A 12,055-nucleotide genomic window follows, 5' to 3' on the forward strand; every position below is an offset into this window, starting at 1 on the left:
TTTTCTATATGTATAAGTAGTTTAAAGTACTTTAAGAATTTCTGCTTAATTTTTTGTTATTTTGTATCTGATATTTGAGAGAACAGCAAAAAAAAAAAAAAAATGATTTCTTTTTTATTTAATTTTTTTTTTTTTTTTTGTTCTTATTTTTGTTGGTTTTATTTACAATTAGTTGCCATTCACTTAAATTACACTATATAGTCTTGAGCTTAATTCTAAATATTACGACAATGACAAAAAAAAAACATTATCATTTATTTTTAAAGATTTCTCAATGGTTTTTCGTAATTGTTTTTTGTTTTTTTTTTTTTTTTTTTGTAACCTTTGTGTGTGTGTGTGTGTTTGTGTGTGTGTGTCTCGGTTCTTTGGGTTTCAGTTTCATAATATTATAGTATATATATATATTTAGACATCTATAGCTTAACCTTGTACTAGAAAATGTTTTTTTTTTTGCTATGTGGCTTTTTAGAAGAGAAGTGATCTATAGGTCCAATGTGAAAGGATGTAGCAGATATTGGACTCTTGAGGACAACACACAAAATCGAAAGCGAATCCTGGGAATCAGAAAATGCCAAAAGGATCAGATCAGAGTGGATGACACATCGATGATCATCAGTCAGCGACTGCCCAGTCCTCGTTTTTGTTTATTATAGTCCAAATTTTCCTTTAGTTGCTGTATTTACAATGATTTTCGGTTTTCATTTTCATTCAAGTTACTTTTGTTTGCTTTTTCTTTTACATGTCTCCCAAGAACATGTGATGAGATACAGTTTAGTATCCTCTTTGGGGTCAACTTGTGGACCAGTTTTAGTGACTGATTTACTTAATTTTAGTGATAACAGCGAATAAATTCTAAGCTTCTATTAAAAAACATTAAAAAAAAAAAAAAAAAAAAAAAATACGAATGAAATGAATTGTTGAATCGAATCGAATCGAAAAACATATCAAATCGTTTTCAATTCATAGAGAGAAAGTATTCAATTTTTTTTTTTTTTTTTGTGTTTTTTTTTTTTTTTTTGTTATTTTTTAAGGAAATTGCACAAAAGTTTAGAACTTAGTTTGTGGTTCCAGTTGGCAATTTGGTTGCTGTCGCAATATTCCTGCCAGTCAGCTATGTCCCAGGCAGGACCACAATCCGCTGAGTGTGCTCCTTCTGCTGCTGCTGCTGCTGCTGCTGTTGCTGATAACAACTTCGAATTCTTTTTTGTTGTCGTTGTCTAGAGTTTAGTTGGAGCTGCTGCTGGTGTTGTTGTTGTTGTTGTTGGTGGGCATGAGAGTGGTTTTGAATGTTGGTATTAGTATCGGTTCTCGCCAAGGCGGAGGATTGCAATAGCAGCAGGACACCGCATGTGAGTAGGAGCAATGACAGCATTGCCGGCGGTTGCAGCGGCGCCGAGTTGCCATGATGCATTGCCGCCGGATGTTCGCCTGCGAACACAAAAGACATAATAAGAAGAAAGAAAAGGAGAGAGATAGGATGAAAACAAGATGGAATTAAGAGAGATTAAACACAAGAGAATAAAGTTTAGAGATAATATACATTGAATAGGGATGCAAAATCGTGCAACATTGAAACACCACACAACAAACAAATGAAAGCCCTCCTCCCCCCACCCCTGTAGTCTTGTCATGTCAGTCTTAATTCGAACCCAAAGTCAAATGTTTGCCTATGTATTTCATTCTTTTTGCAGCTTCTCCAGTGAAAATTTCATGAACATTGCATCCCTGGTTGCCTGCTGTTGCTACTGGTTGGGCTGGTTGGCAAATCCAAAAGCTTTATTGCCTATTAACTTAATTGCCGGCAATAAAAACGCCAAGACTGGCTAAAAACGAGTATAAAAAAAAAAAAAAAAAAAAACATATATACACGAGAAGAATGAGCAAAGAAACAAGCAGACAGAAACGCAGCATTCCACAACTGGCCAGAACTACTTTGCCAAAAAAAAAAAAAAAAATAACACAGGGACTAAGTCCAAAGTGGGTAGAGGTGTATATACATATATATATATATACGGAGCACAGATGGTAGATAGGGAGCCATAAATTTGAACATGAAATACATTGAGAGAGAGAGAGACTGGGCCATCTTCAGCTTGAATCATTCGTCCTTTACGAGTTCGCTGATGCCCATCATGAGCTGTTACTTAAGTGTCCAAACAGTTTTCAGGCACAGTGGTTGCAATCTATGCAAATGCCACTTTGTCCTAGCGCCACTAATTAAAACCAGCCAAAACGAAGTGGACCACATTGCGGATGCTTATGTTGCTGATGATGTTGATGGCTCTCCACTCTCTTCGTTAATACAGTTTGACATAATTAAGTCTCGCGCCGACAATGATGTAGATGTTAGCTGAGGGGAATACGAATGAGACATTGTTATGTCACTTATGACAACTTTGCCAGGTCCTCCATGGTCCATGGTTTCGATGATCGTTAAAGAAAGCGAAACGAAAATAAAAGCGCCACATGATTGGATTGCCCACAAAGATGTGGTTCAATTAAGATTCGTTTCCAATAAGCGTAAGCTGCTTTTGTTTTCCCTTTGAGCTTGAGCTGAGACATCGATCGATGAAGGACATAAATTGCTTATTTGCCAAGTCAATTCCTTTTTGGGTATGGCATGATCTAAATGGAATTTTTTCTGTCTCATGTTTTATGCCAAGCTCATTTGTGGTCTTAGCTGTGTATGCCTTGTTGGTCAAAGATAAGTTTAAGCAATTTTGCCGCCTCAACTGACAATGATCTGTGATACCCACCCCTTGTTATACCAGGCACAATTTCACTTTCACTTTCACCTTCAGTTTTGTCCATTGAGAATTCGTTAGATGTAGTTGAGCAGGATGTGCTGTGAATCTTGGCTGTTTTGTGTTTTGTCTGTGTGTGTCGATTTCAATTTGGCTTCTGCTCCTCAAAGACCAGGACCTAATGTCGACTCGAAGAGATATTCTTATTAAATAAACTACTTAGAAATGTGGCACAATGGCAACCCACAATTCTCTCCCTTCTAGCATTCACATTCTGCCAATAGAGGAGCCTCTTAGCCATTTCCGCTATCCTGTGTGTGTGTGTGTGTGGGAGTAAGAGAGATAGGTATACCTACATATAGAACGCTTTTGCCCGCAACGTTGAGCGCAAACAACTTGTGTTAATTACTTAAGTTTCAGGCAGTTGTTCCACTTAACAAGTTGTTGTTGTTGTTGTTATTATTTTAGTCTAATTCCATGGCGTATTTGTATTTGTAGTTGCTGTTGCTGTTGTATTTGTTGTAGCGTGCCGCTTACACGCCAAAGTCATTTGCGCTCAAGTTGTTAAACTTTTTGCTTTGTAAGCGCTTTTTTCCGGCCTCAGCGGAAGCGGCGAGCAGCAACATCAAGCGTAGAGCAAAAGAAAAGTAGCAACGGGGCAATATGATGGAGGGTGGATGGTGGTGGGTGGATGGTGAGGAGGGTGAGTAGGGTAGGGAGGTAGCTTCTGTCTGAGCTGTGGCATAAACGAGTCAAAACTTACGAAAATGTTGATGCTCAAAGTTTTCCTTTTCCCCTACCCCCCACCCCCTGCAACTAATTTTCTTCCTTGCGTGTGTGTGTGATTCTTTTTTTACTTTTTCTTTACAAGATACAAGTATTGCCGCAACACCAAGCAACAAATTGTAGAACTAACACACTTGATGTTCCTTTCAAGAACGAACAAAATACAAAAACCAATACAACTAGAGCCTCTAGATAGACTCTTAACAGAAGCAAAATACCAGGTTCCATTTTTATTGTGTATACGCCATGGTGTGTTTTGGTCCATCTATATTATCATCTCTTTTTGAGTAGTTCTTTATAATTCAAATTGGATCTGACTTTGGAACTCTAAGTTTGAAAGTTCATTGACAAATATTCGGGCCTAATTGGGTTCGATAGTGTTTTGAGTCTTATTCAGCTAAAGGCAAACTATTTTCTCCCAAAAAGTATTCGTCGCTTTGGTTTTTGTTATATATCTCAGCTAATTGTGAGTTCAAGTCAAAGTCCGATATTTTTTTTTGTTTAGGGGGTGGGCCACTCAAATTATACATCCTCTTTTTGAGGGGGGTGGGGGGGACTAACCTAGAAAAAGTTGTCGTCAATCACTACTTTCTCCCCTCTCACTTTCTACCTCTCTTGTTCTCTATGGTCGTCTGTCAAATAAAGCCAAACAAGCTTAGTTGACTTTTTGGGCGCCGCACATTTGTCTTTACCCTCCCGGCCCCCGGCACCCGGCACCCGATTGCCCCACTATGCCTTCTGTTGTGTTTTGTTTCGTTTTGGTTTTTTTTTTTTTTTTTGGTATTTCGTTCTTGTTTTTTGTTTCCTTGTCGTAGGTAAAGCAAAAGCGTTTTGCATACCGGGCTACTCACCATCGACGATATGGACGCGCACCGACGTCGGATTGGCATTGGATGGTGTGCATGTGTAGAGTCCCGAGTCCTGCTGGATGGCCTTCTGCACCAGGAGACGACTGGTGGTCAGCACACCTTTCTCGGTGACTAATGATATGCCGCCGCGAGGTGAATCGAAATTTATGACCTGAAATGAATAACACACAGAGACCAGAGCGCACAGAGCACAGAGCACACAGTTAAGTTAAGCAGAGAGCAGAGCAAATAGCTTAGTGTCAGGACACAACTTTTCTTTCATTCTTTTTTTTTTTTTTTTCGTTTTCATCTTTCTTGTGCTGAATTTTGTTTTTTTTTTTTTTTTTTGGTGAGTTGTGGCAAAATTGCTACAGTTTTTATTTATTTTTTTACTTCGTATTCTTATATGTACATATACATTTGTGTAGGTGTGTGTGTGTGTGTGTCAGTGTGCCACTGTTTGCCTGTGTGTGAGTGCGCTTTGTTTGTGAACCTAAGCCCCATAGTGTCCCCCTTACCTACAAAGCTCATGTTAGTTAAATTTTTATTAATGATATCATGTTAGTCAAGCGTTGGGTGCTTAGTTCGTTTTTCCTCTTCTGGAATTTTCATATTTTCCCTTACCCCCCAAAAACTTGACATTTGCACAAGCAGTGAAAAATTCAGAACCAAAAAAAAAGACCTACAAATATCTTGAATGATAACAACCTTTAGGTTACCCTGTTTAATTGGCTTAGATTCTCTTCTTTTCGATCGTGGAAGATCTTAGTTTAGAAGTTTAAGTATTTGGACTCATTCTTGTTCACAGTTTTCAATTGAAATTCATATGACTTTCGATTGAGATCATAAAAACGTTGCGATGTTCAGTTGTTTGAACGAATTTGAATAGAAACTGAGGCTAGGACTGATGAATAGCTATCAAATACATTGATTTAATCCATTTCATGTGTTTCATAGTCTCATAGTTTTCGACTTGTTACAGGGTATTCAACAGACATGAGAAGGCAGCAAAAAATCAAACGTGTGGCAGTCACATTTTAGAATGGAAAATGTCCGAGAACTTGGATAAGAAATGCGATTATTTTTGTTCCAAACGAAATGCCAGCTTCGAAATCAGCTCAGAAATAGTTTTGTTCTGTTTTTTGTTCCATCCGATTTAATGTTAGTTTTATTTCAATTTCCTTTCCCCCCAGCCGGAACATCATTCTGGGAATTTTTGTTTTAGAGCCGCAATTCACATGGGTCTTAAGAATTTTATATGCCTGAATGGCATATGAATTTTTCCTTCCTTTTCTTTGTATGTATGTGTGTGTGTGTGTGGGTGTTCTTTTCTGTTGGTTTTTTTTTTTGTTTTTAATAATCGTAAAAAGGTAAGAAGCAGACAGTTGGCATTGGATGAAGACGACCCTTGTCAAATGTAATTATTATGATTATATATATATATATTGTTCTTTTTATACTTTCGTATAGTGTATGTATTTGTACATATATTTATACGTTTGCACATGTCCTTTGCATAAAGTCAACGCAACTTACCTGACGATTGTGGGACCAAATGACGGTGGGTGGCGGTTCCGGTGCAAATTTCACAATGCAAGTCAAATTGATGGTGGATCCTTTGTTAATGTGCAGCTCGGGGCCGCCAATGACCTCGGTGATGGGCTCTAACGAAACGAAACGAAACGAAAGAGACATGGCGTGAGTAAAGGATGATGATATGGGTGGGTAGAAGTGGGATGGGGGAAAAAAATGTTGCATAAGTTGTTGGGCGCATAAAACATTTTGAAAGCTCATTTCAGTTAAATCCTAACAACAATAAATGTGAAACAGAAAGAAAAAAACGCAAAAAATAAAACCGAAACCAAAAACAACAAGGACGAGCACAACATGGCAAAGGTCCAAGGACATTCCGTTTCGTTTTTTCGTCCTTTTCGAGCCTGGCCGTTTAAGAAAAAGTTTATCTACCGTTGCGTTAAATTGTTTTCTTTCCTGCTGCGTAACCAGAGCGTGTGTACCGCAGAGACGAGAGCATCTCCTTGCCCCCCACACCCCACTCACACATCCTGCATTCTCATACCCGATTTCCCTTGATCCCTCCATCCACCAGCAGAATTGCCTACACTATGTACGCGCGTGTGTGTGTGTGTGTGTGCGTGTGTATTTGACATTTGCACGTTTGTTTACTTTCTTATTCATCGTAAAACAATTTCTGACTTTCGACTTGAGATGAGACAGAGAGACAGAGCGGAAAAGTAAGGGGGGGGAAAGAAGCAAAGCAGAATCAACCCACAAAAAAATAACACTCTCTAAGGGGTGGGGGGAGCGAACAAGAAAAGAATTTCAAATTCGAAATTCAAATGCAAAGAAACAGCAACAAATTGTGTCATTAGTTCAAGGACATTGATTGAAATCTCGGTTGGCCGTAACTAAAAGTGGAAAATTGTACTTACTTACTGTTTTCTTCTTCTTCATCTTCTTATTCGTTTTGGGCCCACAACGATGTCTACAACCCGCCCTCCCCCCGTCCACATCTAACAACAGCTATCTCTGCTCTGTTTTGGCAATGCTAATAAATTGGGCTTTTTTTTTTGTGTGTGTGTGTGTGCTGGCTCCCACACCAAAAGATCCTTTGGATACATCTGCTCCATCCACATCTTTGGCGTCTTCTTCACACAAAATGGCTGCTTTAGCGCCTTCCGTTTGCTTGAAAAACTTTGCCAGTTTGACTTTCATCTCAATGGTTGTGTGTGTGTGTGTGTGTGTGTGTGTGTGTGTAGTAACGGTAATGTGCGCTCTCCCGCTTTCAGTAGCCAAAATGCCGCTAAAGGTTAGTGAAAGTTATGTACTGCCAAATGGCTGGAAGCAAGCAAAACTCTTGGAACATGAGGACAAGAATGAGCAGAGCAAGATAAGCGAAAGAGAGAGAGAGCGAGAGTGAGAATCTTTTTCGTCTTACTTGCACTTGTACATATCTCTCAATCTTCGTTTGGAGTGCTTTATGCTGGTTTTTATCTCTGTGTGATCGAAATTTCCTTTTTCACATTTCTACCCATCAATGGCTTCCTCTACGGCGTTTTCCATTGACTCTTCTTCCGTCTTCCTCTGACATTTTGTGCAAGTGCATCTATTGCTTATGATAACTTGAATTTTTATGCATTTTTACTTTAAATTTAATTTATTGATCCATTATCGTCTAATGCCCCCTGGGCAATTGGATTTTCTCAAAAAAAATGCAAAAGAAATGCGAAAACAAAGCCAAAAAGCGCCAACAGCTAAGGGATAGAAGAGTCAGAGTGATGTGTTGGGGGAATGGAGGGGCGATTGGGTGAAGAACAGAGAATAGACCAAATAGAAGGGGTAAAAACGTAAAGCTTATGCTGCGGGCGTGGGTGTGGTCATGGGCGTTTGTTCTCTATGTGTGTGTGTGTGGGTGTGGCTTAGAAGCGGCGAGTTAATATTAAACAAATATTGCGCATACGACACGTGGGACCAGCTGAAAATCATCAAACGCTCTGGATTCACTCTATATATGTGTTGGCATGTGCTTTGTGTGTGTGTGTGCAGTAGCTTTATTATTAATGCCATTCATGCGGATTGCCTGCAAAAGCGGCGAAATTCAAATAACCCGCTGACTCTGCTTATGTTCCCAAGAGGAATTTATGACCTTTTTACTTGTCATTTTGGCCAAAAAAGGGAAAGTCAAAAGCACGACCAAAATGAGATGCGGCAAGGACATTCCAATCTAATACTCATTTTCATTTTAATTCTCATTGCCGTGCTCAAGTCATTGGGCATGTGTAGTTATGCACACACACACACACACACAGAGAGGGCTCCTTGGGAGCATTCTTGATTGTCTTTGCTGATTTTCTAGTTCTTGCCCTCTTCATCTGCTTGAGGTCCCTTTGCTGTCTTTTCATTTACCAGTAGGCTTATTCTAGTCTTTGCTTTTTCATCTTCTTTTCTCGATTCGTGACCAAACTGTAAACGGTAAACGGTATGTGAGAGGCCAAGAGCAAAAGCAGGACCAAGACTAAGACCAAGACCAACTTCAACTCATTAATCAACGTAATTGGGGAGTCGCTTATGAATGATTCATGACTCCTTAGTATCTCTAACTCACTCATTCCTTTTGTATATCCCTGTCTCTCTCTCGCACACACACAAACACTTACGCTGATCGAATTAGTTGCTGCATTTGCTAGCCTTGCACTTTGATTAATCGCCATGTCAAACATTTGAGCCTAATTTGCAACTTTTATGCCGGCGCCTTCAAATGTGATTTATGGTCGAAATCGAACTGCCACCCATAAAAGTAAATGTGTCTGCGCATTCGCTTCAGTATGCGTGCGTATATATGGGTGTGTGTGTGTGTGTTTGTATGGGTGTGTCACTTAAACTCATGTAAATCAAACAATAAATTTCAATAAAATACAAATAAAAAGCCCATCGGAATTACAGAAAGGTTGTCCCACAAATATAGACAACAGATGTCCATATCAATGTCTTGGCCATCTTTGGGGACCACCAAAAGGGAAGGAAAAAACATATATGTATATATTGTTTTTAAAACAAAACTTCATCTAGAGTTTTATATTTTGAAATGTATGTATCATATTCTTTCGATTTCAATGTTTTGCATAAGCTTTCAGCAACAAAATGGTATACAAACGAAAGTTAGGGCAAACTGTCTATAAAAAGGATTGAATGGAGTTTTTTTCTCCCCATTTCATTAGATTAATAATTCAGCCAAAAAGAAAGCAACAGTTACATCATATATACATATACATATATAAATTTGAAAATGCCTGTCGAGGGTAGCAAAGTGTTTCGTGGACTTTTTGTATTTGGAATTTGTTCTCTTGTTGTTTTTTTGCCATCATAAAGGTTAACATAATGCCACCCATAACACGCACACACACACAAACATATCCGTATACAAGAAAGAAAGAAAGAACAAAAAAAAAGGCTTATACGCCCATAAACCTTTATGCCTTTTCAATTGAATTGTCTCAAATGTCTCGAGAGAAAGAGACCGTCCAAAGCTAGCAACAAAATGAAGGAGGTGAGGTAAAAATGGAAGGAAATAAAGCCTTCATCTTTTGTTGTGGGTAATAAAATTTGCTGTTGTTGCTGTTGTTGCTGTCGTTGTCGAAGTTCTTCTTGTTACCGTCATTGTTCTACGAGGCGCGATTTTATGATAGCGACAACATGTTGTCATTACCCCCAAAACAACACATATAAAATACACACACACACACAGAGAAAGAGAGCCAGAAGGAGAAACATAAATGGATCCATTTGAAGAGTAAACGAAATTAAATGACTTCATTTGTGGATAGTTAAATGTGTTGAAAGTTTATTTTGTTGTTGGTTTTTTGTTTTCATTTGTTGCCAAACAATACCCTTTATGGCACATGTGGCACGTGCATAAATCGGTTGCTTCGATCGATCGAAACGAATCGACTCATTGCTGGATGATTGCTTCAAACGTGTCTGATGGAAAGTTTTCGAGTTTTTTTTGTTGTTTTTATATTTGCACTATTATATATTTGTTTGTATGTAGATGAACTGAACACAAAATTAAATGCAAAATCAACTATGCGAACGGCCATTGATTGACTTTTCCCCTTGGCTGCTGCTGCTGTTGTTATTGCAAACAATTGGCTATCGACAACAAAAGGCTTTGAAGTGACTAGATAAAAGAGAGAGAGAGAGAGAGAAAGAGTGGGTGGCGGAGAGAGTGGTAGGGTGGAGAGATGGGATTTAGAAGAGAGCTGTCGCAAACAGAAATAGGCAGACTATCAAAAATGCATTAAATATTCAATATGCTGGACACAATAACCAAAAACTGTATGAGAAACAACAACAACAACAAAACCATTATCTTGCATTTGGCCTAAATGAAAAGGCTTAGGCCGAAAGGCACACACATACACACGCACACATCCTATATATATTAGAGCAGTCTATTCGATCATTATGTTGTTTCATCAAATATCTAGACCAAAAATTCCCAATGGAGACAAAGCATAGGCAATTTTTAGTCTGGCGAGTGTTTGATACATTAAAAGTTGATATTGAAAAAAGCAAGTTTTGTTGCCTACTTTTAGGCTGGGAAGACAATAAATTTAACTTAACAATTGCTAAGCGTTATTTAAATGGAAGCTACTATAACTTAACTAAATGAATACCTAACTAGGAGTTAAAGTTCACTCCCCAACGCCTTCTCGTGACAATTTACATACTTATATCATTTCTTTTATGTATCAAAATCATTTGAAATTTAAAAAACTCTTGTAGCAAAATTAACCTGAAATCTGAATCCAAATTAATCATACAAGATCAAAGGGAAACAGACAATTTGAACTTTTCCACTTATTGTGACCCCTGGGCTAGCAAACAAGCTCAGATTGCATCCATTGATTCTCTGGCATATTCATTACACATCACAGAACATTAATAGTTACCCCAAGCCCCGCAGTCCACCCCCTCATCTATCCCGTGTCTACCCATCGACGTTTGTTCGTTAGAAACCAAAGTTTCTGTAGCCACTTTTCCAGTTTTCCTATTTCGTGTTATTGAAATTGACTTGAACTATTTGCCCATAACCCAAACCAATTTCTCATTTTCTCGAAGGGCTCAATGGCGATGGTGGTGAACAGTGTGGGGAAGGGCAAGGGTAAGGAAAAGGGGGGTTTCGAGTCACGTTGATGATGAACATTCCATTGAAGGCATTCAGTCTATGCGTCGCTGACAAATGCTAAAAACTGACACGCACATGGTGATATGGTGAGACGAGGCGTCGCTTTATTTCCTGCTTTTATGCGCTTCTCTCTGTCCCCGCCCCCGACGTTGCCACTCCACTTGGACATGAATGTTGGAATGTGGGGGGACTGAGAGAAACTAGGATGAAAACTGTGATGAGACAGAAGGGCTGAGAACTTGAGGACAAGGCGAGGACATGTTAACGTTTTGCCTGCCACTAACTAACACTAGGAAGAGCATAGTAGATATTCCTTTAGTTCTGCTGCAAATTGCTTGCTAGCTGTCTATCTCTCTCTCTCTCTCTCTCTCTCTCTCTCTCTCTCTCTCTCTCTCTCTCTCTCTCTGTTTCTCTGTCTCCGTCTATCTTGTCATGCAAACAAACCGCAAATGTGTTTGTGCGTGATTTCAAGCATTGCCACGCCCTTTGCTGAACATTTTCTGCCTCAGATATCGCCTTCAACTTCTGTTCCACCTCTTCGAGAGTCTACGATTCATCCCACACACACGCACACACACACACACACCCCAGTCGGCGGCAGCGGCAAGGCAAAAGTGTTGAAAGTGGAATTATGTGTGTTTGTGTTGACATTATAATAATGGTTTGGTTTATGTTTATAGTGTGCTTCATGCAACCGTACACATGTTCGTCCTTCATCCTCTCAGTCCCCTATTCTGCCTCTGCTACGTCTTCGACTTTGGGTTTACACTCTATATATATACGCATATCTATATATATCTATATATATATTTATTCTTATATATATCTGTATGTCTGTCTATTTCACTGTCTCTCTTTCTGTCTGTCTGTCTGTGTAGTGTGTGTGTGTGTGTGTGTGTGTGTGTTTTGATTACTATTCAAATATTGTGACAGTGTGAAAAATAAACAAATTTGCATTATTTATTTTCATA

The 12,055-nt window shown here is 38.9% G+C and overlaps 1 protein-coding gene across 4 annotated transcripts in view; it reads right to left on the minus strand.

Moving 5' to 3' along the window:
- Positions 1-971: 971 nt before the first annotated feature.
- Positions 972-12,055, minus strand: part of dpr8 (defective proboscis extension response 8) — a 114,091-nt gene continuing 103,007 nt past the window's right edge. For 2 of the 4 annotated variants that reach the window (XM_068303470.1, XM_068303469.1), the window contains 3 exons: positions 5,915-6,042; positions 4,382-4,550; positions 973-1,428 (listed from right to left, as the gene is read on the minus strand). In XM_068303470.1, the coding sequence (XP_068159571.1) occupies positions 1,112-1,428; positions 4,382-4,550; positions 5,915-6,042 (614 nt within the window). In that variant the 3' untranslated portion in view covers positions 973-1,111. Of the gene's footprint in view, positions 1,429-4,369; positions 4,551-5,914; positions 6,043-12,055 lie in introns of all 4 variants that reach the window. The other 2 variants (XM_068303472.1, XM_068303473.1) reach the window with 2 other exon arrangements.

This window comes from Drosophila tropicalis, unplaced genomic scaffold (genome assembly GCF_018151085.1).
Source record: "Drosophila tropicalis isolate 14030-0801.00 unplaced genomic scaffold, ASM1815108v1 contig_158, whole genome shotgun sequence".
In the NCBI taxonomy this organism is placed as follows: Eukaryota; Metazoa; Arthropoda; class Insecta; order Diptera; family Drosophilidae; genus Drosophila; species Drosophila tropicalis.